The sequence below is a fragment of the Acomys minous genome, assembly GCF_964271855.1.
Source record: "Acomys minous genome assembly, chromosome: 10".
NCBI lineage: Eukaryota > Metazoa > Chordata > Mammalia > Rodentia > Muridae > Acomys > Acomys minous.
The window spans coordinates 70,011,574-70,039,390 of NC_140491.1; the positions used below are offsets into that span (position 1 = coordinate 70,011,574).

The 27,817-nt window shown below is 53.3% G+C and overlaps 2 protein-coding genes across 26 annotated transcripts in view; one reads left to right on the forward strand and one right to left on the reverse strand.

Annotated features, from left to right (window-relative positions):
- The window catches only part of GOLGA2 (golgin A2), a 20,747-nt gene extending 1,602 nt beyond the window's left edge, over nt 1-19,145 (forward strand). The window contains exons 2-27 of one of the 7 annotated variants that reach the window (XM_084797870.1): nt 2,244-2,366; nt 3,400-3,480; nt 7,533-7,643; nt 7,871-7,914; nt 8,009-8,072; nt 8,409-8,465; nt 8,644-8,724; nt 9,666-9,704; nt 9,942-10,004; nt 10,084-10,177; nt 10,455-10,561; nt 12,717-12,775; nt 13,017-13,158; nt 13,767-13,856; nt 13,957-14,064; nt 14,188-14,275; nt 14,629-14,966; nt 15,210-15,323; nt 15,799-16,044; nt 16,124-16,199; nt 16,384-16,469; nt 16,662-16,880; nt 16,958-17,060; nt 17,158-17,264; nt 17,341-17,497; nt 17,599-19,145. In XM_084797870.1, the coding sequence (XP_084653996.1) occupies nt 2,244-2,366; nt 3,400-3,480; nt 7,533-7,643; nt 7,871-7,914; nt 8,009-8,072; nt 8,409-8,465; nt 8,644-8,724; nt 9,666-9,704; nt 9,942-10,004; nt 10,084-10,177; nt 10,455-10,561; nt 12,717-12,775; nt 13,017-13,158; nt 13,767-13,856; nt 13,957-14,064; nt 14,188-14,275; nt 14,629-14,966; nt 15,210-15,323; nt 15,799-16,044; nt 16,124-16,199; nt 16,384-16,469; nt 16,662-16,880; nt 16,958-17,060; nt 17,158-17,264; nt 17,341-17,497; nt 17,599-17,813 (3,012 nt within the window). In that variant the 3' untranslated portion in view covers nt 17,814-19,145. The remainder of the gene's footprint in view (nt 1-2,243; nt 2,367-3,399; nt 3,481-7,532; nt 7,644-7,870; nt 7,915-8,008; nt 8,073-8,408; nt 8,466-8,643; nt 8,725-9,665; nt 9,705-9,941; nt 10,005-10,083; nt 10,178-10,454; nt 10,562-12,716; nt 12,776-13,016; nt 13,159-13,766; nt 13,857-13,956; nt 14,065-14,187; nt 14,276-14,628; nt 14,967-15,209; nt 15,324-15,798; nt 16,045-16,123; nt 16,200-16,383; nt 16,470-16,661; nt 16,881-16,957; nt 17,061-17,157; nt 17,265-17,340; nt 17,498-17,598) is intronic. The other 6 variants (XM_084797872.1, XM_084797873.1, XM_084797871.1 and 3 more) reach the window with 6 other exon arrangements.
- Nucleotides 19,146-19,666: 521 nt separating this feature from the next.
- The window catches only part of DNM1 (dynamin 1), a 46,256-nt gene continuing 38,105 nt past the window's right edge, over nt 19,667-27,817 (reverse strand). For 4 of the 19 annotated variants that reach the window (XM_084797888.1, XM_084797882.1, XM_084797886.1 and 1 more), the window contains 7 exons: nt 27,707-27,816; nt 26,594-26,705; nt 26,327-26,338; nt 25,840-26,010; nt 24,076-24,317; nt 23,529-23,744; nt 19,667-20,845 (listed from right to left, as the gene is read on the reverse strand). In XM_084797888.1, coding sequence (XP_084654014.1) covers nt 20,773-20,845; nt 23,529-23,744; nt 24,076-24,317; nt 25,840-26,010; nt 26,327-26,338; nt 26,594-26,705; nt 27,707-27,816 — 936 coding nt within the window. In that variant the 3' untranslated portion in view covers nt 19,667-20,772. Of the gene's footprint in view, nt 20,846-21,845; nt 21,883-23,528; nt 23,745-24,075; nt 24,318-25,839; nt 26,011-26,326; nt 26,339-26,417; nt 26,520-26,593; nt 26,706-27,706; nt 27,817 lie in introns of those variants that run through there. The other 15 variants (XM_084797880.1, XM_084797889.1, XM_084797884.1 and 12 more) reach the window with 12 other exon arrangements.

Sequence of the window (27,817 nt, forward strand, 5' to 3'; positions counted from 1 at the left end):
TGATCTTGTAGAGGACCTGGGTATAGCTCCCGTCACCCACGCTGCGTCTGATGCCCTCTTCTAGCTCCTTAGCATACTGCATGCACATGATGTACATACATGTAGGGAAAAACAAAACAAAAATCCTCATACCACGTAAAAATCATCTTTTTAAAATTTAATTTATTTTTTATTTGTTTTGAGACAGGATATAGTAGTCCTGGCTGGCCTCGAACTCAGAGATCAGTTTGCCTCTTCCTCCCTAGTGTTGGTATTGCCTAGCAATCTTTTTTTTTTTTTCAAAGGAAGATATATACATGGCTCAGTAGTATGCTGGCCTCTTGTGCATAATGCTCCAGGTTCAATCCCCAGCACTGCCACATACACACACACACACACACACACACACACACACACACACACACACAGAGGAAGGGAAGACAGAAAAGAAGCCATTGGCTTGAGGTTGAATTGACAGTACTTTAGCTTTTGACAATGAGATGGCCACACAAACAAGAGGACCTGAGTTTGAATCTAGACCCCACATAAAACCAGACATGGCAGCATGAATCTAATCAGCCCAGAGACAGAATTCCTAGAAACTGAAGGGCCATCAAGCCTGCTATCTGTGCTAACAAAGGACCCTGTCTCGCCTCAACTCGTCACAGACATCCATCTGCCTCTGTTTTGAGTGCTAGGATTAAAGGTGTGTACCACCTGTGCTCGGTAAGATAAAATGTTTTGCATGGGCCTTTAATCCCAGCACTCAGGAGGCAGAGGCAGAGGTGTGGATCTCTGTGAGTCCAGCCTGGTCTACAAAGTGAGTCCAGACAGCCAGGGCTATTATAAAGAGAAACCCTGTCTCAAAAAAAACAAAACAAAACCCAAAAAACAAAAGCAGAATCCAGACAAACAAACAAAAAAACACAAAACAAAACAAAAGATGTTTTGACAAGCAGAGGGGGTTTGAAGTATAGTTCTTGTCTGCTGGGTGCTTTGCTTCATTTCTTCTGAGTCTGGGTATATTGCCGTGTAGCCCAGGTTGGCTTCACTCTCACTGCTCTTGCCTCACCCTAGACTTGGGTTACAGATAGGTGACAGCACACCCAGCTAGTCCCTGGGTGTATTTACTCTCTGAGCTCTACCTCTAGGTTTTTCCCTTTGGGAGCTGCAAAATCCAGAGCTGGGAATCAGAAGATTGAGCTTAAATTTTGTGTTGTGTGTGTGTGTGTGTGTGTGTGTGTGTGTGTGTCTGTGTGTCTGTGTGTGTCTGTGTGTGTCGAGGAGTGTGTGCTGCTGGGGAAGGAACTCAGGGCTTCTTGACTGCTAGGCAAATATTCCACTGAGCTGCATTCCCAACCCAATTACTGCCTTCTTAGCTATGACATTTCTTTTGCCACTAAGAGATCATTATGAGCCAGGTGTGGTGGCGCACGCCTTTAATCCCAGCACTCAGGAAGGCAGAGGCAGGTGGATTTCTGTGAGTTCGAGGCCAGCCTGGTCTACAAAGTGAGTCCAGGACAGCAAAAATCAAAACCAAAAACAAAACAAAAAAAGAATTGTGAGGCCATTACAGGAGACTTGTGTGTGTAAGAGAATTTTTATAGGAGGCTGGAGCGATGGCTCAGCAGTTAGGACCACTGATTGCTCTTCCAGAGGACCTGGGTTCAATTTCCAGCACCCACATGGCGGCTCACAACTGTCTATAACTCTAAAATCTGACACCCTCACACAGACACACATGCAGGCAAAACACCATTAAAAAAAAGAAGCCAGTCATGATGGAGCACGCCTTTAATCCCAGCACTTAGGAGGCAGAGGCAGGTGGATCTCTGGGTTTGAGGCCAGCCTGGTCTACAAAGTCCAGGACAGCCAGGACTACACACAGAGAAACCCTGTCTCCAAAAAACAAACAAAGTATTTTTATAAAAACAGCATAGGAGGAAACTGGTGTGGAGCTCAGCTGTAGAATGCTTAACTGCACAAAGCCCTAGGCTTGATCTGTAGCATGGTGTAAACCAGGTGTGGTGACGCGGACTTGTAATCCTGGTGCTTTTAGAGGGTCAAGCAGGGGGATCAGAAGTTCAGAGTCATCCACATTTGCATAGTGAGCTGGAGCCCAGCGCAGCATACCTGAGACCCTGTCTCAAACAGACGATGCATATAGAAACACAAGGGAAAAGCCTCATCAGACTGGAACCGTGGAGTACAGGCTGTGAGTGTGGGGCAGGTGCTTTCATTTCTTTCTGCTCTTCTTTCCACAGTTGAGAGAGTATCAGCAAAAGAATAGCCCCGGTGTTCCCGCAGGAGCAAAGAAGAAGAAAAAGATTAAAAATGGCAGTAGCCCCGAGAGAACCGCCGCCAATGATTGTCAGTCACCAGGGGATGTGAGTCTTGGCTGTAGATTTCCTGGGGATTGGGGGGGGGGGCAGGGAGCGGCAGAGGGGAGGGCTGCGGCTCAGATGGATGTGTCAGGCACTGGTTAAAAATTCTGGCTTTGGGGGCTTGGAGCCTCATTGAGTGGTAATGAGTTAGGTCTTGCCTCACAAGAGACCCTGAGTTTTATCTCAGCACAGAAAAGTAAGGCCTGGGTCTGAATCTTACCTCTCCATCAGCTAGAAATACGATCAGATTTAGGGCAAGTTGTTTCAGTTCTGAGCTACTTTTTACATATCTATAAAATAATGGTAATATTGTTTAATGTAAACTTATAAAGTTAAATGCTGTTTATTTCAGTTGTTTTTATGCTGATTTCCCTAATAGAAAGTGTGTTGTAGAGTTAACAGTGAGTCAACAATAGGGGCTGCTCGGTTTTCTTGGTTTGGGGTGGAAACCAGGCAGGGCAGAGGGAGTCCCTTGTTCTCAGGCTTTCCTAAAATGCAGCATCAGTCAGATAAGATGTAAGTTTTAAGTCCATTGTTGTCCTGAGCTTGCTCGATTACCTTAGGAAAGCACCCCTACCTCACCCCTGACCAACACACACACACACAGACACACACACACAGACACACACACACACTTTCTTCATCCCGCAAGATGATGGTCGATTGGCTTAGTGTCTCACACACACTTGCTTTCTATCTGCACTTAGCCATGTAAAAGCGAAGCCTTATCTGAGTCTGGCTTTGAAGGTGGACTTGGGTCAGGGCCTCTCCACATTGCTCCCTGCAGCCCTGGGTCTGTGGAAAGGGTCTCGTGTGCACGCTGCACTGCTCCAGAGACCTGACTGCATCCCTTGGGGACCCCTGGCGAGGGCTGCCTCTGACCCTTAGGCAGCAGCTGGCTGTTTGGAAGGACGGCGCAGGCCTGGGTGCTGACCTCTGCTCTCCAGTACTCCATTTCCCTGACTCTTCTCTTCTTCCTGCCCTGACTTTCTTGCCTCTCTCTCCCTGCCCTTCTTTTCCCTCTCGCCTGCTGTAGATTCAGGACATTCTGAAGGTGTTGGTGTCCGACCTTAACCGTTCCAATGGGGTCTCGCTCCCCCCATTAGACAAGAGGAAGGTGAGGCAGTGCTGAGATTCCCTCTGGCTTGCTCTCCCAGTTGTGCATGCCACGGAGGCCTCCCTGCTTTGAGGGACCCTCTGCCACTGGCTTACTTTATGTTGCCTCAGTTAACCTACCCTCAGCCCCTGTGTCTGCTTCTTCAACTGCTTGCTTGCTTGGGGTTTTTTGAGGGTTTTGTTGTTGTTTTTCAAGACAGGGTTTCTGTGTGTAACAAGAGCCCTAGCTATCCTGGTCTCACTTTGTAGACTAGGCTGCCCTCGAACTCACAGAGTTCCACCTGCCTCTGCCTCCCTAGTGCTGGGGTCAAAGGCATACGCCATCCCCCACCCCACCCCCCACCCCCGACCCCGGCTTGATTGGAGTTTTCTTTCTTTTCCTGTATCATTTCTCGTCTTAGAGAAGATGAGACTCACCTTGAAAGTTAAAGCTAATTGGGGAAGTACCTTCCAGATCAGGTGTGTGAGACCTCGGTTTATGGAAGCCTAGCACAGTACTGTTAGACTGGGACAGATAGGAACACAGGTGCACACCCTTTAGGTCTTCCTGCCCTCTGGACATCTTTCTCCAAAAACTAGGCCACAGACATCTGTGATTCTTTTTTTTTTTTTTTTTTTTTTTTTTTTGAGACAGGGTTTCTCTGTGTATTCTTGGCTGTCCTGGACTCACTTTGTAGACCAAACTGGCCTTAAACTCACAGAGATCCGCCTGCCTTTGCCTCCACCACACCCGGCTAACTGCTTCTAACTAAGGTGGTGGCACACACATTTAATCCCAGCACTGGGAAGGCAAAGGCAGGCGGATCTCTGAGTCTGGGAGAAAATGGCCATGCCTGGTCTACAATTCCAGGACAACCAGGGTACACAAAGAAACCTTGTCCGAAAAAACACAAAACAAACAAAAACAAAAAGAAAAGAAACTGTCAAAGAGGTAAAGTCTGAAAAATCAGGGGGCCCTTGATAGGAAAGGCACTTTGATAAACAGTGACAAAAATAGACGAAGAGGCCAGGTGTAGTGCCACATGCCTATAAGCCCAGCATTCAGGAGACTGAGGCAAGAGGATGGCAAGTCCCAAGACAGCCATGGCTACAGAGTGAGACTTTGTCTCGAACAAACACCAGGATAGACAAGGTGTTATGTGATCTCCAGGATGCCTAATACAGCAACAGGAAAGCTGCTTCCCAGTGGCCTCCAGGCTGGAGAAGGAGGCGTTGGCAGCTACTTTGATGATGAAAAATGGGTCATGTTTATCCACATGGAGAGCTGGGAATTAGGGGAGCAGTGAGCTGACAGGCAGGCACCTTTCAGAGACGTAGGGAGTCCACTGGGACAGGACCTGCCTTCCCAGGGCTTAGAGATGGCCTCCTGGACACAACTTTGTACTGCTTCTACAGTAACATGTGCCAGGGGACATGTGCCAAACAAAAGGAGCGGGCTTCTGCCAACTGAAGGAGTGACTGAGCCACGGCCACACCCTGCCAGACTGGGCATGGAGCAGTGAGGACTCACAGTAGAGCTGGACTCTTCCAGCCAACAGAGCCACCCCTGGCTCTGCACAGGGGCTGTGCCTCAATTCTCAGCTCAGAGGTGGCACATTGCATGTGGGGACGGGTGTCACATATTTACAGTCACACAGAGAGCCAGGGCCTCAGTTTCCTCACTGGAAAACACTGGAGTACCCAGCCCTTCTGTTCAGGAAAACACTTTTTGAAAACTTACGTTTTTAAAAACTTTCTGGTCTGGGCGTGATGGCGCACGCCTTTAATCCCAGCACTTAGGAGGCAGAGGCAGGCAGATTGTTGTGAGTACAAGGCCAGCTTGGTCTACAAAGAATGTCCAGGACAGCCAGGGCTACAGAGAGAAACCCTGTCTCGAAAAACCAAAGGGGCAGGGGAAGAAACCTTTCTGGAATTAGTTAACTGGTTTTCTTTTTTAAAAATATTTTCCTGAACATGTTCAGGTTTTAAATTTTTTTATGTATATGGATATTTTACCTGTATGGGTCTGTGTATGACACGTGTGTATGGTGCATATAGAGGCCAGAGGAGGGCATCAGGTCCCCTGGGACTGTAGTTAGACAGTTATGAGATGCTCTGTGGGTGCTGGGAATTGAACCCAGGTCTTTTAGAAGAGCAAACAGTGCCCTTAACCACTGAGACATCTCTCCAGCCCTAGTAACTATTTTTTGTTTTGTTTTGTTTTGTTTTTGTTTGTTTGCTTTTTGGCTTTTTGAGACAGGGTTTCTCTGTGTAACCTTGGCTGTCCTGAACTTGTTTTGTAGACCAGGCTGGCCTGGAACTCACAGTGATCTGACTGCCTCTGCCTTCCGAGTGCTGGGCTGAAAGGTGTGTACCACCACACCCTGCTCCAGCCACTGATTTTTGAATGAGGGAGACTTGGGATTTCCTGAGTAGAGATGAAACAGAAAGTTGTGGAAAGATAAACGTAGTTTCTGATGGGATAGGACATTTTGAGTAGAGTGAAAACTTTTTAAAAACTCTATGCTTAGCTGTAAGACTTAAAACTGGGAAGTTATTTGAAAGTCCCCCAACAGTGCATGGTGTCCTGTCCCTGTAATCCTACTCTTGGGAAACTAAGACAGAAAGATGGTCTCCAGTTTGAGGTCAGCCAGCCTGGGCTCTATAGCAAGTCTGAGGCAAGCCTGACCGTCAGAGAGACCCTGACTCAAAACCTGAAACTCAAACCAAAAGGTGCTTAGAAAAATACGTGTTTGTTGTCTCTCTGAATGGTGCCAGTCTTAGAGACCTTTCTAAGGTGCCCAGGAGGATGTATTGCTGGGAATGCCACACCCCCCAGACTGTCTTAGGCTCGGCCAGATGCCACTGTGTCCCTGTTCTTACTATATTCAACTGTAGATGTTATCGAGGCAACGCCTCTGGGTGGTTCAAAGCTGACAGTCACCATGGTATTCTAGGGACTTGGCCATGGTAATCCTGAAAGAGTGAGGCTCACCCCTGGTTCTCAGAGGTTCTTTCTCACTTGTTCAAAGGAGAAAGTTGGGTCAGCATTTCAAGAGGCTTGAGACTCAAGGCTACAGAAAGCAAGGAGCCCTCACTTTAGAGAAAGGCATGGCCACTCCCTCCCAGCCCCGCCTTGCTGCACAGGCCTGGGCTTCCTGTCCGTCTCCATGTGTCTTCCCATTCTCTACTCATCTGGCCTGTTGGACATTAGAAGATTTCTAAGCCAGAGACATATTCTAAGAGTGAGGCAGTGGTGGCACACACCTTTAATCCCAGCATGCGGGAGGCAGAGGCAGGCGGATCTCTGTGAGTTCGAGGCCAGCCTGGTCTACAAAGAGAGTTCCAGGACAGCCAGCGATACATGGTGAGACCCTGTCTCAAACGAAACAAAATAAAACGTAAGAGTGAGGCCAGAGCCTGAGGAGAGACTGGGTACAGCTGGGCAAGCAGGTGTTCCTGCCAGGGAAGTGGGGAGACTTCCAGAAGCCCTCACATCCTAAAGCCTAGGATTGGTCCCTGGCTGCTGTTCCTGGGAGGGTCATGTGATCACCTGGATTGTTCAAGCCAAAGAGCATCCACTGATCCCTGCTCTATCCAGTTGTTGCTGAATCAACAAACCCAGCCAGCATGTGGGTCTAGGAGGAGGGAAGGCAGGAACGCTAGAGGAAAAGGGGAGAACAGTTATGTTGACCATGACAGCTAGTCCATCCCAGGAGCAGGGCCCACAGTCAGGGGCACAGTCAGGCAGCCGAGCTCTCTGGCTGCTGGACGTGGGCACTTCCTCCTACCTGCTGCGGCTGCCACAGGTCAGAGCTCCAGAGGGAACAAGGTCCTGGGGTGTTCAGGAAGGAGACCCTGCAGCCCCTGCTTTGCTCTCTGGCCCTTCAAAATGCTACCAAGTGGCCTGAGGCCTGGGCAGGCCATGTCTTTACCCCAGGAGCTCCCAGCATGTGTGACTGTCCTGTGCCTGCTGCTGTGCTACCCTGCTTGCCCCATCACCTCCCGTCCATGGCGGTGAGGCGCCTCTCTCCCGCATGGTCTTCTAACTCCCCCTGCTCTGTTCTATGGCAGGCGCCCACAGACCGCACCGCTCCTGCACCGCCAACTGCTGCTGACGACACTATGTTTCTTGGTGTTGTCCCCTCCCCCGAAGCTGATCTCACTAGCATGGCATCACCTCAGGTTTGTGCTCTTTCCCTTTTGCCGGCTGCCCTCCTGTCTACTTCCCGAAGGACTCTACCTTCTCTGAACGCTCTTCTCTCTTCAGGTAGCTTGGTCCAGGGAAGGCTCCTGGAGCCTGGCATGGGGAGGGGTGGAGATGGGGGGTGGATGAGCTTGGCCCGCCCTGTCCCTGTGTGATAGTGAGGGGACGCTGAATTGTGGTGCGTTATTTCTTTCTGCTCACACAGAGCCATGATGCTGGCAATTGCTCTAACCTCATGGAGGAGACCAAGTAAGTGTCCCCTACTGAGGCAGTCAGGCCTCTGCCCTGTGAACCCCAGCCCATCCAACTACCTGCACCCCTGACCTTATGTCTCCTTCCTCAGGACTTTCTCATCAACTGAGAGTCTGCGACAACTTTCTCAGCAGCTCAATGGCCTTGTGTCTGAGGTACCACAGGATTGGGGTCCAGAAAGAAGGCAGCGGGGAAAGGAGAGTTTGGTAGAAACTGAGGCAGCAAGTCTCAAGAGACTCTTGTCATACTTGGAAACAACCTGGGTTTGGACCACAGGGCGAGTGATTTTATCCTGGTGTGGAAAGTGTGAGATGACAGCTGTTGAGGGGCGGGGCTGAGCCATGGCGGGGTGAGAACCATGAGGAGAGATGCACAGAGAGGGTGTGAGGTACAGCAAGGCAGAGTCTGCTAGTTGAGGGGACACAAGGAGGCTGGAGGGATTAGACACTGAGGGTGACGGGCGTCTCCACGTGAGGTATTGTCTCTCCTAGTCTACCTCCTACATCAACGGGGAGGGCCTCACATCTTCCAACATGAAGGAGCTGGAGGTGAGTGGCCTTGGAACGTGGCCCAGAGACCCTTTAAGCCAACCACCTATCTCCTCCTACAGTGGGACCTGGGTGCCCACCGCCAGCTGAGACAGCCCACCACCCCCAACCCTAATGATGCTCTCTCTACCTTTCCCCCCATCCTTCCTCCAACTCCTCCTCTCTGCATGCGCCTCAGAGCCGGTACCAAGAGCTAGCAGTAGCCCTGGACTCCAGCTATGTAACAAACAAACAACTCAGTAGCACGATAGAGGAATTGGTAAGAGTCTAGTGGGGTCCCTGATTCTTGCTGCCAGTCCTGGGCTTCAGTTTCCCCTTGGGGCTCTGAAGAAAGGGACTAGGGGCCCTCTGGGACCAAGGGGGAATGGGAAACCTGGGGCCTGAGTTTCAGCTGGAGCACCAGAGCACAGAGCATGCAGCATGGCTCTTGTTGCTCTGTGCCTGTTTTGTACCGCAGACCCCCTGCTGAGTCCTCACCCCCCCCCCTCCTCTTGGCCTGAGCTTGGCCCCTCCAGTGGAGGGTTGTCAGGATCCCTGTGTCCTGTCCTGACTTAGGTCCGTATTTGCTCTTTGATTTTGGCCACACCATTCCCTGGGTTTGAGTTTCCTGTTGAGGCAGAATTAGAGGTTGGTCAGAGACCTCTTTCCATTCTCAAGAGGCGAGAGTGTGAAGTCTCACTGAGCTGTCAGAGTCTAGTGCTCTCCCATTCCTCTCTTGGTTGTCAGTTCTTTTTTTGTTCGCTCATTTTTTGTTTTGTTTTTCGAGACAGGGTTTCTCTGTGTAGCCTTGGTTTTCCTGGACTCGCTTTGTAGACCAGGCTGGACACAAACTTACAGAGACCCACCTGCGTCTGCTCCCGAGTGCTGGGATTAAAGGCGTGCGCCACCACGCCTGGCTTGGTTGTCAGTTCTTAATTCAACACACTCTTCCAAGTCCCAACCAAGTTAGCAGAGGGTAGTCTTCTTTCTCGAATGTGTTTCTAGAGTTACTGTCCTTTAACTTGGACACAGGCTCAGACCTCTGTTGCATAGCTGTGAGCCAGAGGCAGCCAGAACACAGACTGTAGTTCCTTGGGAGCTTGAGGAATTTGTTAGTTCATCTGCCCATGCGGGCTGAGTACCTTTTTCAAGTCCTTCCCTCTGCTTGGGGTGTCATGAAAGGGGCCAGCCCCAGTCAGCTTCCTTTGACTCTTCCCACAGAAACAACAGAACCAGGACACTCTGGATCAACTGGAAAAAGTAATGGGATTTCTGTGTTTGCTCCTTTTTGTGGCGATAGGGGTGGGTGGGGCCTCAGAGTTGTAGGCCTTGGTCTTGCTTACTTCTATCGTGCGGAAGGCTCATTCCACATGTTATTACTCCTTGATAACATGGCCTCGTGGTGCGTCTGTCCTGGGCCTTTGGTATCTTTCTGGGGACTTGCCCCTTGGGCATCTCTGCTTCCCCACTAATAGCTGCATTTCCCCGTGCCTGCAGGAGAAGAAGGATTATCAGCAGAAGTTGGCAAAAGAGCAGGGAGCTCTCAGGGAACAACTGCAGGTGAGTGGCCTGTACAGTGTTCCATGTCACCTGGAGAGCGTTTCTCTCCTTTCAGCACTTGTGGGCTTTTCTCCCAAAGGTTCACATTCAGACCATAGGCATCCTGGTGTCTGAGAAGGCAGAGTTACAGACGGCCCTGGCCCATACTCAGCAAGCAGCCAGGCAGAAAGCAGGTAGGACCAGGACAGCCTTCGGCCTGGTGCTGATGCTGTGGGTGCCTGAGAGGGTCCCTGGGGCTCCATCTGATGCCTGATGCCGTGGGTGCCGGAGAGGGTCCCTGGGGCTCCATCTGATGCCTGATGCTGTGGGTGCCTGAGAGGGTCCCTGGGGCTCCATCTGATGCCTGATGCCGTGGGTGCCTGAGAGGGTCCCTGGGGCTCCATCTGATGCCTGATGCCGTGGGTGCCTGAGAGGGTCCCTGGGGCTCCATCTAGGCCTCTCTCTTTCTAGGAGAGTCGGAGGATCTTGCCAGCCGCCTACAGTCTTCCCGACAGCGTGTGGGAGAGCTGGAGCGGACCCTGTCTACTGTGTCAACACAACAGAAACAGGCGGACAGGGTAGGACAAGTCGCCTCCCTGGCCATCAGCCACTTCCTGGTGGACAGTGAGCTTCAAGGGCTTTTCAGCATGGTCCAATGTCTTGCTGCTGACAACTCAGCACAGGCTGTTTCTTGCTGCTTTTGGTTGGTAGAAGCAAGCTGGGGATGAGTCCACTGATGGGTACCTGGGGGCTCTACATGTGAGCACTGAATGCAAAACCTAGAGGCAGGTGCCTGCTGTGACCTCAACTGGCTCTGTGTGGCCTTAGCTAAGAGCTAAGAGATGGGATATGGTGCTTGGGTCATAAAAGTAAAGAAAAGTTTAGCATGGTACCATTTGTGGAGAGGACAGTGTGCGTGCGTGCATGTGTGCGTGCAGTATATATAACACATGTCTGAGAAATGGATAAACTCGGGGTCGGGAACAGGGTGACTGGGAGGCACTTTGCTTCTGTACCCTCCGAGGTTTAGACCGTGTAAATGAACCATCTGTTCAGAGGAGAGCACAAGACTCAAATAGAAGTTAAACTTCCTCTCCTTATCTGCAGCCCCCAGGGAAAGGACATAGAGATTTAGACACCCCAAAATGTTCAGGTCACAGCTCTCTCTGCCTAAGTAACTTGAGACCGGCACTTAGCCTTTGTATACTCTGTTTCTGCCTGGTGTGTGTGTGATAGCAACTGTTCTAGATGGGTGAAGATTGGATGGGAGTGTTAGCAATGGTGCCTGCTAGAGTGCTCAGTGAACAATATTTACAACACTAGTAGGGTCTGACAGTTCCTGATCCAATGCTAGCCTGCTGTAAATGCTTTTTTTCTTTAAGTCCATGGGTCAGGCAGTGGTGATGCACACCTTTAATCCCAGTACTCTGGAGGCAGAGGCAGTCAGATCTGTGCAAGTTGAGGACAGAGCTGGTCTATATAGTGATTTCCAGGACAGCCAAGGCTGTGTATCGAGACCCTGTCTCAAAAAGTGTTAAAAAAAAAAAAATCATCATCATCAAAACAAAACAAAGGAGTAAACTAGATGGGGTGGCACATACCTGTAATCCCAGCACTTGGAAGAGAACAGAGGAAGAATCTATGGTTAAAAGCCAGCCCCATTTGCATGAGACTGTCTCATAAAAACCAAAATGAATGCTAGGCAAGGCAACACATGCCTGGAGCTCAGTACTGAGGAGACTGAGGCAAGAGGGCCAACTTCGGCTACACTGTAAATTCAAGACTTGCCTGGATCGCTTCCTGTTTGGGAAGAAAAAAAATAGCTGGTGGGCTGGAGAGATGGCTCAGCTGTTAAGAGCACTGTCTGCTCTTCAGAGGTCCTGAGTTCAATTCTCGGCAACTACATGGTGGCTCATAACCATCTATACTGTGATCTAATGCCCTCTTCTGGCATGTTGGTGTGCATGCAGATAGACCATTCATATAAAATAAATAAATCTTTAATAATAATAATAATAATAATAATAATAATAATAATAATAATAATAATAATAAAAAAGGAGCCAAGCATGGTGGCACACACCTTTAATCCTAGCACTCCAGAGACAGAGGCATGTGGATTGCTGTGAGTTCGAGGCCAGCCTGGTCTACAAGGCAAGTCCAAGACTGCCAAGGCTACACAGAGAAACTCTGTCTTGAAAAACCAAAACCAAACAAACTAAAGACTAAAAACAAACAAATGACCCTGAAGGTTATGACTGGTGGTGTGGACCTTTGGTTTCAACTATTGAGGAGGCTGAGGCAGTGAGGCCATCTAAGCCCAGGAGTTTGAAGTCAGCTTAGAAAACATACTATGACCCCACCCAAAAAACAAAACAGGCATGCACACAGAAACACAAATGAAACCACAGGCTTAGAATTGCTTTGGGAGCCGGGCGTGGTGGCGCACACCTTTAATCCCAGCACTCGGGAGGCAGAAGCAGGTGGATCGCTGTGAGTTCGAGGCCAGCCTGGTGTACAAAGTGAGTCCAGGACAGCCAAGGCTACACAGAGAAACCCTGTCTCAAAAAACCAAAAAAAAAAAAAAAAAAGAAAAAGAAAAAGAAATGCTTTGGGAAAATGTCAAGTGTGATTAGGAAGAGGAAACGTCACTGTGGAATATCACTGGGGCTGGTGTTGTGCCAGCTGCTCCTTCAGCCTGCCAATGTCCACACTCAGCTTTCTTATCTGCAGTACAACAAGGATCTAGCCAAAGAGCGAGATGCCCTCAAGCTGGAGTTGTACAAGAACAGGTAAGGATGGGAAGGGTTGGGCTACCTGCAGCCTTAGTGTGGAGTATGGAGTCATAGGAGCTGTGCCCTAGTCCCAGCCATGCTCCTGACTCAGCTTCTGGCCCAGGTAATGCATTCTGAGGCTTGTCACTTGTGACTTGATGCTATGTCCTGTGGCTGTGGGCCAAAGCTCATGTGTCACTCTAAAATATGGTCCCTTTTGTTCTTGGTTCCTTCCTTTCTGCTCTGCCTCTGGCCCCAGCAAAAATAACGAGGATCTGAAACAACACAACTCAGAACTGGAGGAGAAACTTCGAGTCCTGGTGGCAGAGAAGGCAGCTGCACAGTCGGGGGTAGAGGAGCTGCAGAAGAAGCTGGAGATGTCAGAGCTGCTGCTACAGCAGGTGGGAGGCGTAGCCCACATTCCTAAGGCCCAGGCACACAATCTCAGCGTCCTTGGGGTGCAACCTGAGTCCCGGGTACACAATCTCTGTATCTGTGGAGGCAACCTACAGCCAAGCATTGGACAGTTGCAGCCTCCTCCTGGTCCTGGGGTAGAATTCTAAAGTAATTGTTCAACAGTGGAGCCCTGACCATACCTGTAGAGCCATAATCTCTGTGAGGGTGATGTGGCTGCTACATTTTAATTTTTTGAAGGGTCCTGATTGAAAACATCTTTTTATTATTTATGTTGACACAGAATCTATCAGTTGCCCAGGGTGACGTATAACTCCCTAGTAACCAAGCTAGCCTTGAACTCATGGTAATCCTCCTACCTTCGTCTTCCAAGTGGTGAGGATGCAGCCATGAGGCACCATGCCCAGCTGAAAAGCCATCACTCTGTTTAATATAAACGGCCTATGCAGGAGTCTGTTTACCTCGTCCTGGCACTTTTCTCATATGGCAATGACCCTGAGTAGTCCATCAATCCTAGCTCACTCTCTTGAGGGTGTGAGCACTGCAGTGGAGCAGCATAGGCTCCCCAGGCCTACACCCTCATTTCCTCACACAGTTCTCTAGCCAATCAGAGGCCTCTGACAGCAACCAGCAGTTACAGCATGCCATGGAGGAGCGGGCTCAGCTGGAGACTCATGTAGTCCAGGTGAGGATTTGTAGAGGAGGGGAAGGGCATGACCCCAGGTGGCCAAGGGCAGGTGAGGACCAGTGCCAGCCTTTCCTAACTTGTGCATTGACCGATGCAGCTGATGGAGTCGCTGAAACAGCTCCAGATGGAGAGAGACCAGTATGCGGAGAACCTGAAGGGGGAGAAGGCCATGTGGCAGCAGAGGCTGCAGCAGATGGCGGAGCAGGTGAGGCCTGGTGTCTTTGCCCTTCCTGAGCGGTGGAGGGCTTAGGGACTGCGGTTTTGCAGAGGTGGGACAGGGAATGGATGGTGCCTGGGGTCTCCAGCTCTCGCCCTGTGCCTTGGGCAGGTGCACACACTGAAGGAAGAGAAGGAGCACAGAGAAAGTCAGGTCCAAGAGCTGGAGACCAGCCTGGCCGAACTCAGGAGTCAGCTGGGTGAGTAGGGAAAGGGTGACCTGAGAGCAGGTGTGGGTCCAAGGGCCATGAAGGTGGTTCCCAGTGCCCTGGGGAGGCGGGTGGGTGTAACGGCATTATAGCCGAGGGCAAGAGGTCTCTGCCAGGACCAGGTGGCGAGTCTTGTCATCTCTCTGAGCATGTGTCCCTCTGGACAAGGCAGGGTGGCGATGCCTACTGCTAAGCGCTGCAGGTGACCTAGCATCACAGAACGGTACTAGACTGTCTTGAAAAGCTTACCTCGTCTGAGACCCTGACAGAAAAGCCAAGGCTTAGGGCAGGGAGCCTGACAAGCCACGAGTGGAATCTCTCACTGTGCTTCCTACCTTCCTCAGAGGAGACACCCCCGCCAGAGACTCCAGCTGGGCCCTCCGAGGCGGAAGAGAGGCTACAGGGAGAGGTTGAGCAGCTGCAGAAGGAACTGGAGAGTCTGACGGGACAGCTGCGGGCCCAGGTGCAGGACAATGAGAGCCTGAGCCATCTGAACCGGGAGCAGGAGGGGCGGCTGCTGGAGCTGGAGCAGGAGGCCCAGCGCTGGAGTGAGCAGGCCGAGGAGCGCAAGCAGATCCTGGACAGTATGCAGAGCGACCGCACCACCATCAGCAGAGCGCTGTCACAGAACCGCGAGCTAAAGGAGCAGCTCGCCGAGCTGCAGAATGGCTTCGTCAGGCTGGTGCGGAGCCTGCAGGCCCTCCTTACTCACAGGGAACACACTCACCTTTCTGGTCGGCACCCACAAGGGATGGGTGCTTTCCAGCTCACATGAGATGGTAGTGGTGAAGGCACCTTGCGACCCAAAGCCCTAGGGTGTGTGGGAATGACCCAGCAGCCCTCCCTGGTCTGTGGGAGGAGGTACACATGCAATTCTGGGAACCTCAGTCACATTAGGTCCTGCTGACTGCTGCTCTCTGTCCAGACCAACGAGAACATGGAGATTACCAGTGCATTGCAGTCAGAGCAGCATGTCAAGAAAGAGCTGGCCAAGAAGCTAGGCGAACTGCAGGAGAGGCTGGGAGAGCTGAAGGAGACGGTAAGGCCACACATGTAGTGCCAGGCACTTGCAGAGGTGCAGAGGGAGTGCTCAAGGCCCATCCTAGATCAGCTGCAGCCTTGGGACAGGCAGCCCAGTCTTGCAAAGCAGCCAGTGACTGTTTATTAGAGATAGGTAGCCCTGGACTGCTCTTCATCTGTGCCAAGGCCAGAGGCCGCCTTTTTATAGCTGGAGGTTATACAAGGCCCTGGGTTCAGGCTGGATTCATACCGTGTACTCAAATGTTCCCGTCACCAAACCTGTTTACTGAACTTAAAGGAGGAGTTTCCTCATAGAGGTGTTGAAAGTTAAATGAGAGAATATGCATCAAATATTGGGCACTAGTAGCTGTGCAGAACAGAATGGGTTGTTCATCTGCTTTTCCATTCTTGGGGCCTAAAGTTCGGAGAAAGGTGACTGGGTGTGGGGCTGGGTGCAAAGGCTGTGCCTGCTCTCAGGCCTAGCCTCCCCGCAGGTGGAGCTGAAGAGCCAAGAAGCACAGGGTCTGCAGGAGCAGCGGGACCAGTGCCTGTCGCACCTGCAGCAGTATGCCGCTGCCTACCAGCAGCACTTGGCTGCCTATGAGCAGCTGACCTCTGAGAAGGAGGCCCTGCACAAGCAGTTTCTGCTGCAGACACAGCTCATGGACCAGCTGCAGCACGAGGAGGTACAGGGCAAGATGGCAGCTGAAGTGGCCCGCCAGGAGTTGCAAGCAGCCCAGGTGAGGCAGCTCTTGAGGCTGGGTCCCAGTGGGAGGACTGGCCACCTTTGTACCTTCTCACTCTTTCCCGGCCCCTTAGGAGCGCCTAGAAGCCACCAGCCAGGAAAACCAGCAGCTCCAGGCCCAGCTGAGCCTCTTGGCCCTCCCTAGGGAAGGTAAAACCATACAGGAGGAGAGGAATAGATTGACATATTTGGAGAAGCTTTGATTGGGCATTTCCTAGTCCTGGCCGCAGGGGATGCAGTGGGAAGACAGAGGTGCAGTTCCAAGCTCTTCCCCTGGCCCACTCTGTCTGCCTGCTGGGATTATTAGAGGACACAACCTACTGTCTGCCCCCAGGAGATGTGGACCAGGAAGAACAAGACGAGGAGGTTCCTCGGCCCAGTCTGACCATCCCAGAGGACCTAGAGAGTAGAGAGGCCATGGTGAGCTGGGCTGTGCCCTGCCCCTTCCCTTCCCGACCTCCGTGCTCCTTGGTTTCCTGCCCTCTGATTTCTTCTGATTACCATGTTGTGCCTGTGATGAGTCTCCCATCTGGGACCAGGTGCTCCCACTCTGCCTCCCTGCCCCTTCGCCCTGAACATTCCCTAAGAAGCACGCCTCCCTCTTTGGTGCAGGTGGCATTCTTTAATGCAGCTATAGCCAGTGCCGAGGAAGAACAGGCCAGACTCCGTGCGCAATTGAGAGAGCAGAAAGCACGTTACCAGAGCTTGGCTCACCTGGCAGCCCCAGTCCAAAGCAAGCTCGAAAAAGAGGCAGTGGTCCCCAGGAATGTGAGTGACTCTGCATCTGAGGAGGGCAACCAGGCCCTACGTGTAGCCATGGAAAGGCTGCAGGTGAGTATGTCTTTGGGGCTGGGAGGGTGGGGCCAGCCAGGGCTCCTGAGTCCCTGAGACGGCTGTGTCGGTTCCAGAGCCGCTTCCTGGAGGTCATGCAGGAGAAAGTGGAGCTCAAGGAGAGGGTAGAGGAACTTGAACACTGCTGTATCCAGCTTTCTGGGGAGACGGACACCATTGGTGAGGCAGAGCCCCGCCTAGGGCGGCGGGGGCTGCACATGGGGCAGGTGGGGGAGCCAGTGTGTGAGCCGTGTCCGTCCACCTGCCGTTCCCACAGGAGAGTACATCGCCCTCTACCAGAACCAGAGAGCAGTGCTGAAGGCTCGGCACTTGGAGAAGGAGGAGTATATCAGCCGGCTGGCTCAGGACAAGGAGGAGATGAAGGTAGGCCTCACGCTTCTGTAGCCCAGCCCCCGCTAGCCTGGGCTGGGGCACTCCAGCTGAGCACCTCTGTCTCCAGGTCAAGCTGCTAGAGCTGCAGGAGCTGGTGCTGAGGCTTGTGAGCGAGCGCAATGAATGGCATGGCAAGTTCCTGGCGCTCTCTCAGAACCCTGCTCATGTGCCCACCGCAGTGCCCACAGGCTCCCAGGAACTTGGGGCTGCTGACCAGCAGGGTGGTGAGTAGAACCCTTGTCTTGGGTAGGCACAAATGGGAGGACTCCCCTGGCGTGCAGAGCCATGACCCCCCCCCCCCCCCCCCCCCCGTTTTTCTCTAAAGACCTTAAGGAGGTGAGCCTGGCTGACAATGCAGAGCCTGCACAAGGAGAGGCTGGGGTACCCGCTCCCCATGAGAACCCCACTGCACAGCAGATCATGCAGCTGCTGCGTGAGATCCAGAACCCCCAGGAGCACCCAGGCCTGGGTAGCAATCCTTGCATCCCCTTTTTCTACCGTGCTGATGAGAATGACGAGGTGAAAATCATGGTGGTCTAAAAGACTGCGGCCAAAGCCTCACCAAGGGCAGCCCAAGGTTCTGCCCCTACACCCCCTCCTCAACCACCCTCATCCTTATAATAATGAAGTCAGACTCTGCCCCCTACAGCAGCTGAGGCTGTAGCTCAGTTGGTAGAGTGCCTGCCTGCCATGCACACAGCCCTGGGCCCCATGCCCAGCACCCTGAAACTGCTGATACCTGTAATTCAAGTCCTTGGGAAGTGGAGGCAGGAGAATCGGCTGTCCTCATCTACCTACTAAGTTTGAGGCAATACTGGGCTACATTGAGACCCTCCCTGTCTGGGGAAAAAAAAACCAGACGCCCTATCTTAATGGGAGTACAAACAGGTCTTACGCTGTCTAAAACAGGGAAGTTTTACTTTCTAAACTCCTGTTAGAGAAAGTACCAGAGACTCAATGACAGAGCAGACTGGGTAGCCTGGTAGCTTTCTCACAAGTTTGTCTTGCATTTGGAGGGCCTCTTACTCAAGACACTCTGGGCCAAAAGGATTTGGCAGCATTTTCACGGCCCTTAGGCTAGGTGCAGCATGGGTTGGTAAATAGTCTACCTTTCAGCAGGGCTCCTGATTTTTTCACCATCTCAATCCTTTCCATGACCCTTTTCTTCCCCACCCCTTTCATCTTTATTTTCTTTGGATACTGTCTCATGTATTCCAGGCTAACCTCGAACTCACTGCACCTTGAACTTCTGATTCCCCGGCCTCACCACTGTGCCCAGTGTTGGGCAATGCTAAGCAGGCATTCTACCAATTGACTCACGCCCAAGCACTACCTACCTTTTCCCTTATGTGGTGATGCTGGGGGTGGAGCCCAGGGCCCAGCACATCCCCAGACCCAACTCCCATCTTCTTAGAGGCACTTTAGGGCAGTGGGCTGGGCCGCATTTCCGTGGGTCCTCAGGCAATTGGGGCTAACTGCCTCAGGAAGGCATCCCACTTAGGAGGGCTTCCATCTTTTTGAGGCACTTTGTGACAGGGAAAGTGGGTACCATTCTCTCAGGCCTTATGACAATTGGGGTAGCTGTACGCCAAGCAGGACAGGCTTCTGGGGTGGGGTAGTCTTCCCCTCCCCCGGTGTACATATTGTACCTGTGTACCATTTTGTATATTCCGGGGTCGGGACACCCCTGTATCATAGTGGAGGTTGGCGCTGGCAAGTGGGAAGAGGTTCTAATAATCATTTGGGATGGGAAACTTATTTATTGGTAGTGTAGGACAGAGGACAGGAGGCGGAGACGGGGTTGTGGCACCCTGCTGATGCAGCTCCTCTTTATTTTGCTTTTTACTTGGGAAATAAATGGATTTAGCCATACTGCTGGGCCTAGGGTGTTCTTGTCACTGGGTTCTGGGGTTAGCGTCAGGTTGGCACTGAGCTCCCTGCGTGTAAGCCTGGAGAGAGCAGGCTTCTGGCCTGTGTGGAGCCCAAGGTCTAAAGTGCCTAGCAGGGCTGACTGGCACCCACCTGTCTGCACACTGTGTATTGAATCCGACAGGGTGGGGGTTGTGCCATGGGGCTACAGGGGCAGGCCTTCCTTGTTGGGCACCGGCCAAGCCTGACTTGTATGTAGGTGGGACTCAGGTGTAGCACCTCAGGGTGCTGACTTCCAGGCCAGCCCTTTTCCATTCTGTCCCCCTTCTCCCTGAGCCTGTCCATACATGGGGCTTGTGTTCTTCCTCAGCTCATAGCCTCCTGGCTGAGCTCATGACCCTGCCCCCTAGTGGTGGAAGCAGGGTTCACAGGGTGAGGACCTGCTAAACTCACAGCACCCTAGCGCCAATTTACACCTTCTCTCCCCAGCCCCAGAGAATACAAACCAGCAGAGGGACACACAATTCCCCTTCATCCAGAAATGGGTTTTATTCTCAGCCAAGAAACAGCAAGACTGGTGGCCGTCAGAGAACCCCACAGCTGCTGGTGCAGCATCCCCATGCTGCAGGGTGGGGATGGCCGAGGGGATGGATGGCTGTCCACAGGCCAGGAGGACAGGGAGGCTCACTGCAGGTGGCACATTGGGGGGTGGGGGTGTCAGGGTGACAGCGTTCCCTTGTAGTTGGACCACAAGACTCCACAAGGACAGCATGGTGGTTGATTCTGACACTACAGGCGAGGCTGTGTCAGCCATATATATGTATATATATATATAGGTATATTTATAGATATTTATAGAATGTCGCAGGAGCAATACCACAGAGGGGCACAAGTTTTCACCAACATCACATCTGGATGTGTCAGCTCACCACTACAACAGACTAAGTCACGGATGATGAATAGGACGCTTTGGGGCCGGGGGAGCCACTGTCAAGTCACAGAACAGCTGTCCAGGCAGGCTTGGTAAGGGAGGTCTCCGAGGAGTAGGAGGGATCTGGTTAGAGGTCGAAGGGGGGCCTGGGGCTCTCAGGACGGGACGGACTTGCCTGACCCGATCGGCTGGCAGTTGGAGAGAAAGCCAAGAGAGAACCGGAGAGAGAAAAGGAAGGAGAGCTGGTAAGGCGAGAGCAGCCACCCCAGCAAAGGCAGAGGGGTGAGGCAGGTGTGGGCTTGGGCAAGGTTCCCAGAAAAGAGACGGACAGTTGATGAATGAAAAAGGGAAGATGGGAGGCGCTGGGCCATAACTAACAGATAGTCTGGGTGGAGGCTGGGTGGCCCTCTCTTGCCACACACACGGCCTCTCACACACCACCCAGGCAGTGCACCCACAGGGCCTGCCTCTTCTCTGATCACTCTTTCTCACATCCCACTGGCCCAGGGCCACCCCAAGCCTCAGGGAGTCCCATGTAATAGCCATGAGGCCAGAAGTGCTTGAACCAAGAGAGCGGAGCTAAAGGGGGTGGCTGGAGGGAGCGCTTGAGGCCCCTCGGGTGGTCAGAAAGCCCAGGAGTCCTCTGTGGGGACCCTGAGGAGGCTGGGAGGCAGGCAGCCGGCGCCTGTGGCCACAGACTTATAAGTCTAAGAGGGGAGCCTCCGCTGGTCGGGGGGCTGCAGGTCGCGTAGGTGAGGCTGGGCCCTTCCTGCTGGGGAAAAGCAGAAGGGTGAGCGTCAATGGCTGCAGAAGAGTTGGGCCAGGGTAACTGAGATCCTGTGGCCAGCCAGTCAGAATCCACGCTGACTTGCCTCGTCAGTAGAAGCTGCAGCGCCTTCAGCTAAAAGGCGCAGGTCACTCTGAGAGCAGCTCAGGTGTAGGAGAGGATGGGTTGGCTCTGTATCTGGGCCTGAGGACATGGCCATTAACGGCAGGTGTGCAATGTCAAGGAGGCGTGGAAAGGGGCTGCTTGTCCTTGCCTTGCTGGTCAGCTAGTATGGGCTGACAGAATGGCAAAGGATCTTTTTTTGGGTAGGTGGAGGGTTCGAGGCCAGGTTTCTCTGTGTAGCCTTGGCTGTCCTGGACTTGCATTGTAGACCAGGCTGGCCTCCAGCTCACAGACAACCACCTGCCTCTGCCTCCCTGAGTCTAGGATCAAAGGTGTGTGCCACCGTGCCAGGCTGCAAAGTGATCTGAAATCTTCAACCAGTCATAGCCCTGGCTCAGCCAGTGTCTGCTTGTCTTGCTTGCCCTCTGGTGGATTCTGTTGCCCATGCTCGCAGGTTGGGAGCTGAATGCTGTATCTTGGCAGCACAGTTCAGACTAGGTATGAAGTCCCAAGGCTTCTGGCCCCTTCAGAGGCTAGCCAAACACTCTCCTCAAGCTCTCAGTCCCTACACTTGTCAACAGTGAACCTGGTGTCTGACAGCTTCAGGGGGCACCCACATCTACCAGCTTGGGCATGGAACCTATCCCAAGAGCCCTCAGTTTAAGCAAGAAGGCCTTGAGTAGTGGCGCTGAGTCCCGAGGCTCACTGGGAAGGAAAGTAAGAGCCAGCTGGCAGAGGACAGGAAGAGGGAGTCTAGAGCTGCAGCAGGAGGAGGAGGGGCCTGGCTCAGAGGTCCCAGGTGTGTCCTCAGCATGGAGCTGGTGCAGTGAGGAGGGAGGGGGCAAACACACTTTTCATGCAGCAGGCTGAGAGCATAACCTACCGTAGCTGACACTCCTCAGGGGTCACTGATAGTGATTCTGAAAGACAGCACGAAATCAACAGGGCAGTTCACAAACACACAGGTGGCCGGGCCTGGGGTTAGGGGCACACACACGCACACGCCTGGGCGTGCACACACATGCTGTGAGGCCTCAAGGCCCTGCATGCCCACGCTAACACACATGCCCACAAACACGCATCCACCTCCCCTCCCACCTCCCAGTGTCCAGCAGCACTGCCGGCCAGTACGTGCAGCACGGATCTGGGACATGCAGCCACTGGGCACACGGAAGCACAGGCATGAGCTGCCACAACACAGAAGCTCGCCTGCACACGAAGGCCTTTGCACCAGCTCCCTGCACACTCAGGCCTGGTGTGCTGACAGGGTTACCACACTGCTCTGTAAGGGATAGGGCTTACATTCTAGAATCCAGCTGTCATTGCTCCACCCAGAACCCTCCCATGGCTCCTGTCGCACTGAGTCTTCACAGCGTTGCCCACCCTACAGGCACATTTACCATTAATAATAGCAGCCCATTGTCCCTCCAGATCTGACACTGCCCTGGGAAAATGGCAGGGTGCTTATTTAGGAGAAGGGAAACGGAAGCCCTGGGAGGTAAAAATGACTTGCCTAAATGGAAGTGAGCCAGCATCTGTGGGCTGCCAGTCCCGTGACATGCTGCCTGTCTATGCCCTGCTGTTTCAGTCATCAGAGCCCCACAGAGTAGTCCTATCCCTGCCTAGCTAGGTGATGGGGGCTAGACACCCCCAGTTCTACCCTTCATCTGGATTCCCAGACAGATGCTACTGGTCTACCTGATCACGTGTTCTTTCTCAGAGCCCAGCCGTGGTCAGAGGAAACAGTGCAGACCGAGTCAGCTATTCCAGAACTTCCTGGAAAGCTGGTCATGGATGAAGAAGACAAAGCCAAGGGATGGAGGGATCTTTTTCCTGGAGATCTCTGACAGGAGGGTAGCCTTCAAGTCCTGTCCCTACGTCATACCCACTACCTGGTTTCAGACCACCAAATTGACCATGATTCCCAGACCCCTTCCCCAGCCCTTTCTATCCTACTCCATGCCTGGGTGCCACACTCACACTCACACCTGTGTGCACGCCCACATACACATCACACACCTTGCTGGTCACACAATCACAGCCTGGCCTGATCCTGTGGGCCCAGAGGTTGGATACCACTCTGGGACAACTCAAAAGAATCAGGGCTGGGAAGTGGGGCATCAAGGTAACTCTGAATGTAACGGAAGAGATCCACATGGTTCAGAGAGAGTGTCTGGGGTCAGAGACCTAGACCTGAGGTAGGTTCTCCAGGAGCTGGGCGGGGCGAGTGAAGGGTGGAATGGTAGAGGATGGAGGGCCAGGGTTTAAGAAATGCAAAGTATGGAGAGAATGGAGAGAAAATGAAAGAGAGGGAAGCGCCATGCAAGTGCTAAAAAGGAGGGGGCAGGTGGTTTGAGCCCAAAGTCCCCCTCCCCAGAAACGACCGCCTCCGGAACTCAGCGCCCCCGTGCGGCAGCACGTCCCTTGGCCTAGCACCACGACCCCAGCGCCTGGGATGGAGAGGTCCGCTTCTGCTGCTAGACCGAGGATCCTAGAATCCAACCCCACCTCTCTCCCGGTCACGCCCACCTGCCGGTCTTTTCCACCGCCTTAAGCCCCTACTCACCTGGGGACCCCAGGTGGGGCGCGGTTGGGGCGCGAGGGCACCTGGGGAGGGGGGCCGAAGGGGTCAGGGGAAGCCCCCGGCCTGGAGGGCACGGGGGGCGCCCCCCCCAGGGCGGATCCAGCAGGCGGAGGCCCAGGAGCAGGGCCCCGCGACCCGGGCCGGGCTGGGGGCACGGCGGGGGCTCGGCGCTGCGGCGTGGGGCTGGACGTGGGCGATCTAGGGGCGACAAGGGCCGAAGAAGCACGGAGGAGAGATGAGCGGCTCCGCCCCCAACAGAGATCCCGCCCTCAGCCCAGGCTGGCCCCGCCCATGCAGCAAGCCCCGCCCGCCGCGGCCGCAGACAGCGTGGGAGCCTAAGCGCCACCCGCCCTACAGCCAGCGCTCACGGCAAGCCCCGCCCCGCGACAAGCCCCGCCCTCTTCTAAGCTCCTCCCCTCGCTCCAGGTGGGAGCCCCCGAGACCCGGGCGCGCCACTGCCCGGTCCCGGCCCTCCTCCCGTGGGCCCCGGGCTGGGGGGCTTTGGGGCCGTGGGGTCCGGCCCTGGTACCTGCGTCCGGTTGGTACGCTCTGCACCTGCAGCCAGGAGTCGTCCACGGGCGGGGGCATGGGCGTGCTGACGGTGGTCGTGTTGATGTCGCCAATAATGCTGAGCGCCTCCTTCAGTGCGTGGTACATGCGCAGCATCTCGTCGCGCCGCTGAGCCTGCTCGGCCGATTCCTCCATCAGTGTGTTCTGGTCCCCGCAAGAGTACAGGTTGGCCAGCAGCTCGGAGAAGATAAACTCCTTGGTCTGTGCACGGACAGAGAGGGAAAGGAGACTAGAACCTGATGGCTTTGTCAACCCGTCGCTGGCCAGAGCTGCTGGGACTGGGTGCAGAACTGGGAGCTGAGGTTTGGCATTTCAGATGCCTACTTCTGCTTGGTTCCCTAAACTTGCAAGTCTCTTCAAACCCCATCTAATGTCCTTTTCTCAAACAAGAATACACAGGCAGATAGGGACGTCACCTGCTCTCCGTGTCAGATCCCCGGGAGGAAACTCAGAGCCTGGTATGCCACTAGGACAACTGCCTATGTTTATGAGCCTTTCCCAGGACCAAAATAAGAAGGTAGTTTAAAATGTCCTGAGCCCCAAAGAAAGAAAGCAACAAAGATATAACTATAACGTGTGCTTGTATTGAACGAGAGGTGTCTCTGTGTGTCTGTGTATGTGTATAGTGGAGGTTTAATGCCCACTTAATTCCCCAGGTATTATTTTTAAAATATACTTTATTAATTTATTCATATTATATCTCAATTGTTATCCCATCCCTTGTATCCTCCCATTCCTCCCTCCCTCCCATTCTCCCCTTACTCCCCTCCTCTATGCCTGTTCCTGAGGGGGACCTCCTCCCCCTGTACATGCTCATAGGGTATCAAGTCTCTTCCTGGTATCTCCGCAGGTATTATTATTCTATCTGGTCTGGGGCAATTTTGTGAGTTGCCGGCGTCATTGCAGCTTTACTCCAATCTCACTGACTCCTGTTCCAAAAATCTACTGAACACCTGCCGTGTGCCAGGCTATGTGTTGCTCCACACTTCATAAGCAGTGGCACAAGCCTGTAACCCCAGCACTTAGGGAGCGAGAGGCAGGTGGATCTCTGTGAGTTCGAGGCCAGCCTGTTCTACAAAGTGAGTCCAGGACAGCCAAGTGGCTACACAGAGAAACCCTGTCTCAATAAATAAATAAATAAATAACCCCCCAAAATTAAGAATTTGGGGACTATGGGGTGGCTTAGTGGGTAAAGGTGCTTGCTGCCAAGCCTGATGACCTGAGTTCAATCATTAAGAGCTACATGATAGCTGGGCGGTGGTGGCGCACGCCTTTAATCCCATCGCTGTGAGTTTGAGGCCAGCCTGGTCTACAAAGTGAGTTCAGGCCATTGAAGGCTACACACACAGAAACCCTGTCTCGGTTGTGGGGGGGGGGGGGGAACAAAAACAAAAAAAACTACATGGTAGGAGAAAACAAACTCCCTCACGTTGTCCCATGGTTAACACACAGAAACAGTGGCATGTGTTCCCCTGCCCTGTGCACATATAAATAAGCCAGCTGAGTGTCAGGCGGTGGTGGTGCACGCCTTTAATCCCAGCACTTGGGAGGCAGAGGCAGGCGGATCGCTTTGAGTTCGAGGCCAGCCTGGTCTACAAAGCGAGTCCAGAACAGCCAGGGCTACACAGAGAAACCCTGTCTCAAAACAAAACAAAACAAAAAAGAGTGAGCTGGCTGCTGTGTCCTACACAACCCCCTGCACACACCCCAACTATATACATACGTTGTTAATCATGAGGTGCATGATGGTCTTAGGCATAAGGTCCCGCACAGTCTTGTTGACAATGGCCATGTACGAGTCTACCAGGTTCCGAATGGTCTCCACCTGCCGCTCCAGCTGAGGGTCCATGGAGTGCATGAAGCTGTCAGAACCATTCTCCTCGGTCTCGCTGGCCTGCCATCGGGAACACAGGGCATCAGTGTGCCAGGGCCTATGCAACCAGACTCCAGGGATCGCTAAGACCCCAGCTCTTGCAAAGGGGTCCTGCCACATGAAGGCACTGAGGGCAACTTGGGGGACTCCAGGCTCCCCGCTGTGCCTCTCAGGAGACTCCTCGCACCCAGCTTTGACTTGACTGACCCTAGTGGCTAGAATGCCTCCATTTCTCAGCCCAGACGTTGGAAGAGAACGTCTCCAAGCTCCCTCCCTTGGCCAGAGTGGGCGCCAGAGTGGAGGAGCCGGGCAGGAGGCAGGGGAAGGCTACACTTACTTTCTCCTTGTCCTGAAGGCCGCCGTCACATGAGCGTTGCCAACCGCCACAGCCAGGGAGCACATTGGAAGGAGACACAGAGGGAAAGGGAGGGAATTGCGTGAGCCTAGGGCTGTGTACACCGCCACCCGTGAGAGAGGGAGATGCAGGAAGGGCAACCGGTGTCTGAAGAGTACAGGAGGGTCTCCTCTGGCTAGGATGAGAGGTGGGGGGACCAGAGAGCTCTGTCCCAAGCCCCGCCTCCCACCCCACCCCCACCCCGCTCACCCCAACACGCTCAGGGTACACGCCAGCCCTCAGGAAGGAAGCCTTCCAGCTGTCTACTTCCTCCTGTGTCTCACAGGCCAGTTCCAGCTGCCGATAATCCTTGTAGACATTCCTGCAGGATGGGGTAGGCAGGAGGGAAGATGAGGTAAAGCCCCACCCCGTTGAAGGATAAGGGACGGGTGTGGGCTTGAGGGGCCCTCGTGCCTCGTATCCATCCCTGGCTTTGGCCACGCCCTCACTGCTCTCACTAGGATGGAGGTTGGCAATGATTCCTATCTGCTGTGGCCATTGGGATGGTTCAGGGATACAAGTAGAGGGATGTGTAGAACGGGGGCTGAAGCCAGGCACAGCAGCACACACTAACGTCTGAACTAGAAAGGCTGGGGCAGGAGATGCTTGAATACTACATAACTGAGTCCCTGTCTTAAAAAGCAACAAAGGAAGGAGACAGGCAGGGCAGCACAGCCTTGGCTTGCGTCTCAGGACCCTTCAGCACCCTTCCCAGCTTTCTGGAGACTTTCCAGATAGTAGTTGTTTGAGACTCTTATTTCTGAGTAGGAAAGAACCCACGCACATAAGTGCCAGCCTGGAGCCTAGCAGTGGTGGCGCACACCTTTAGTCCCAGCACTCAGGGAGGCAGAGGCAGGCAGATCTCTGTGAGTTCAAGGCCAGCCTGGTCTACAAAGCAAGTACCAAGACAGTCAGGGATTCAGGGAGAAACCCTGTCTCGGAAGAAAAGAAAAACAAAAGAGAGGCAGCCTGGAACGGGAAAGTGAGGTCTAGTCCTGAAAGCCCACCCCAGAGGAGACAGGGTCTTTATACTTTTTGTTTCCAGCACCTGGCAGAGTGTTTTGTGCCAAGGTAGGTAAGCAGCGGCTATGAAAAAGAAGGAGGAAAGAAAAGAGGAAGGGAGGGGGAGGGGAGGGGGGGAGGGAAAGGAGATGCTTCCACATGGACCTAGCATTTGGGAGAAACTTAGCAACTGTAGGGTGACAGGCCCCTGGATTTGTGTAGCCATTTTCTACACAGCAGACACGGTATGGGGCTTGTGGGGTCTGGGGTCCCAGCAGCTCAGCCGGGGGGTGGGGTGGGGGGAGGCAGGCAGGCAGGCACCTCTGCTCTGTGTTGAAGAGGGCAAAAATATGCTTGCTTGACATGAAGCCTTTTTCCACATCCCGCAGCTTCAGGTTGTCCACGGACAGCATGTACTTCTTTTCTTTCTCC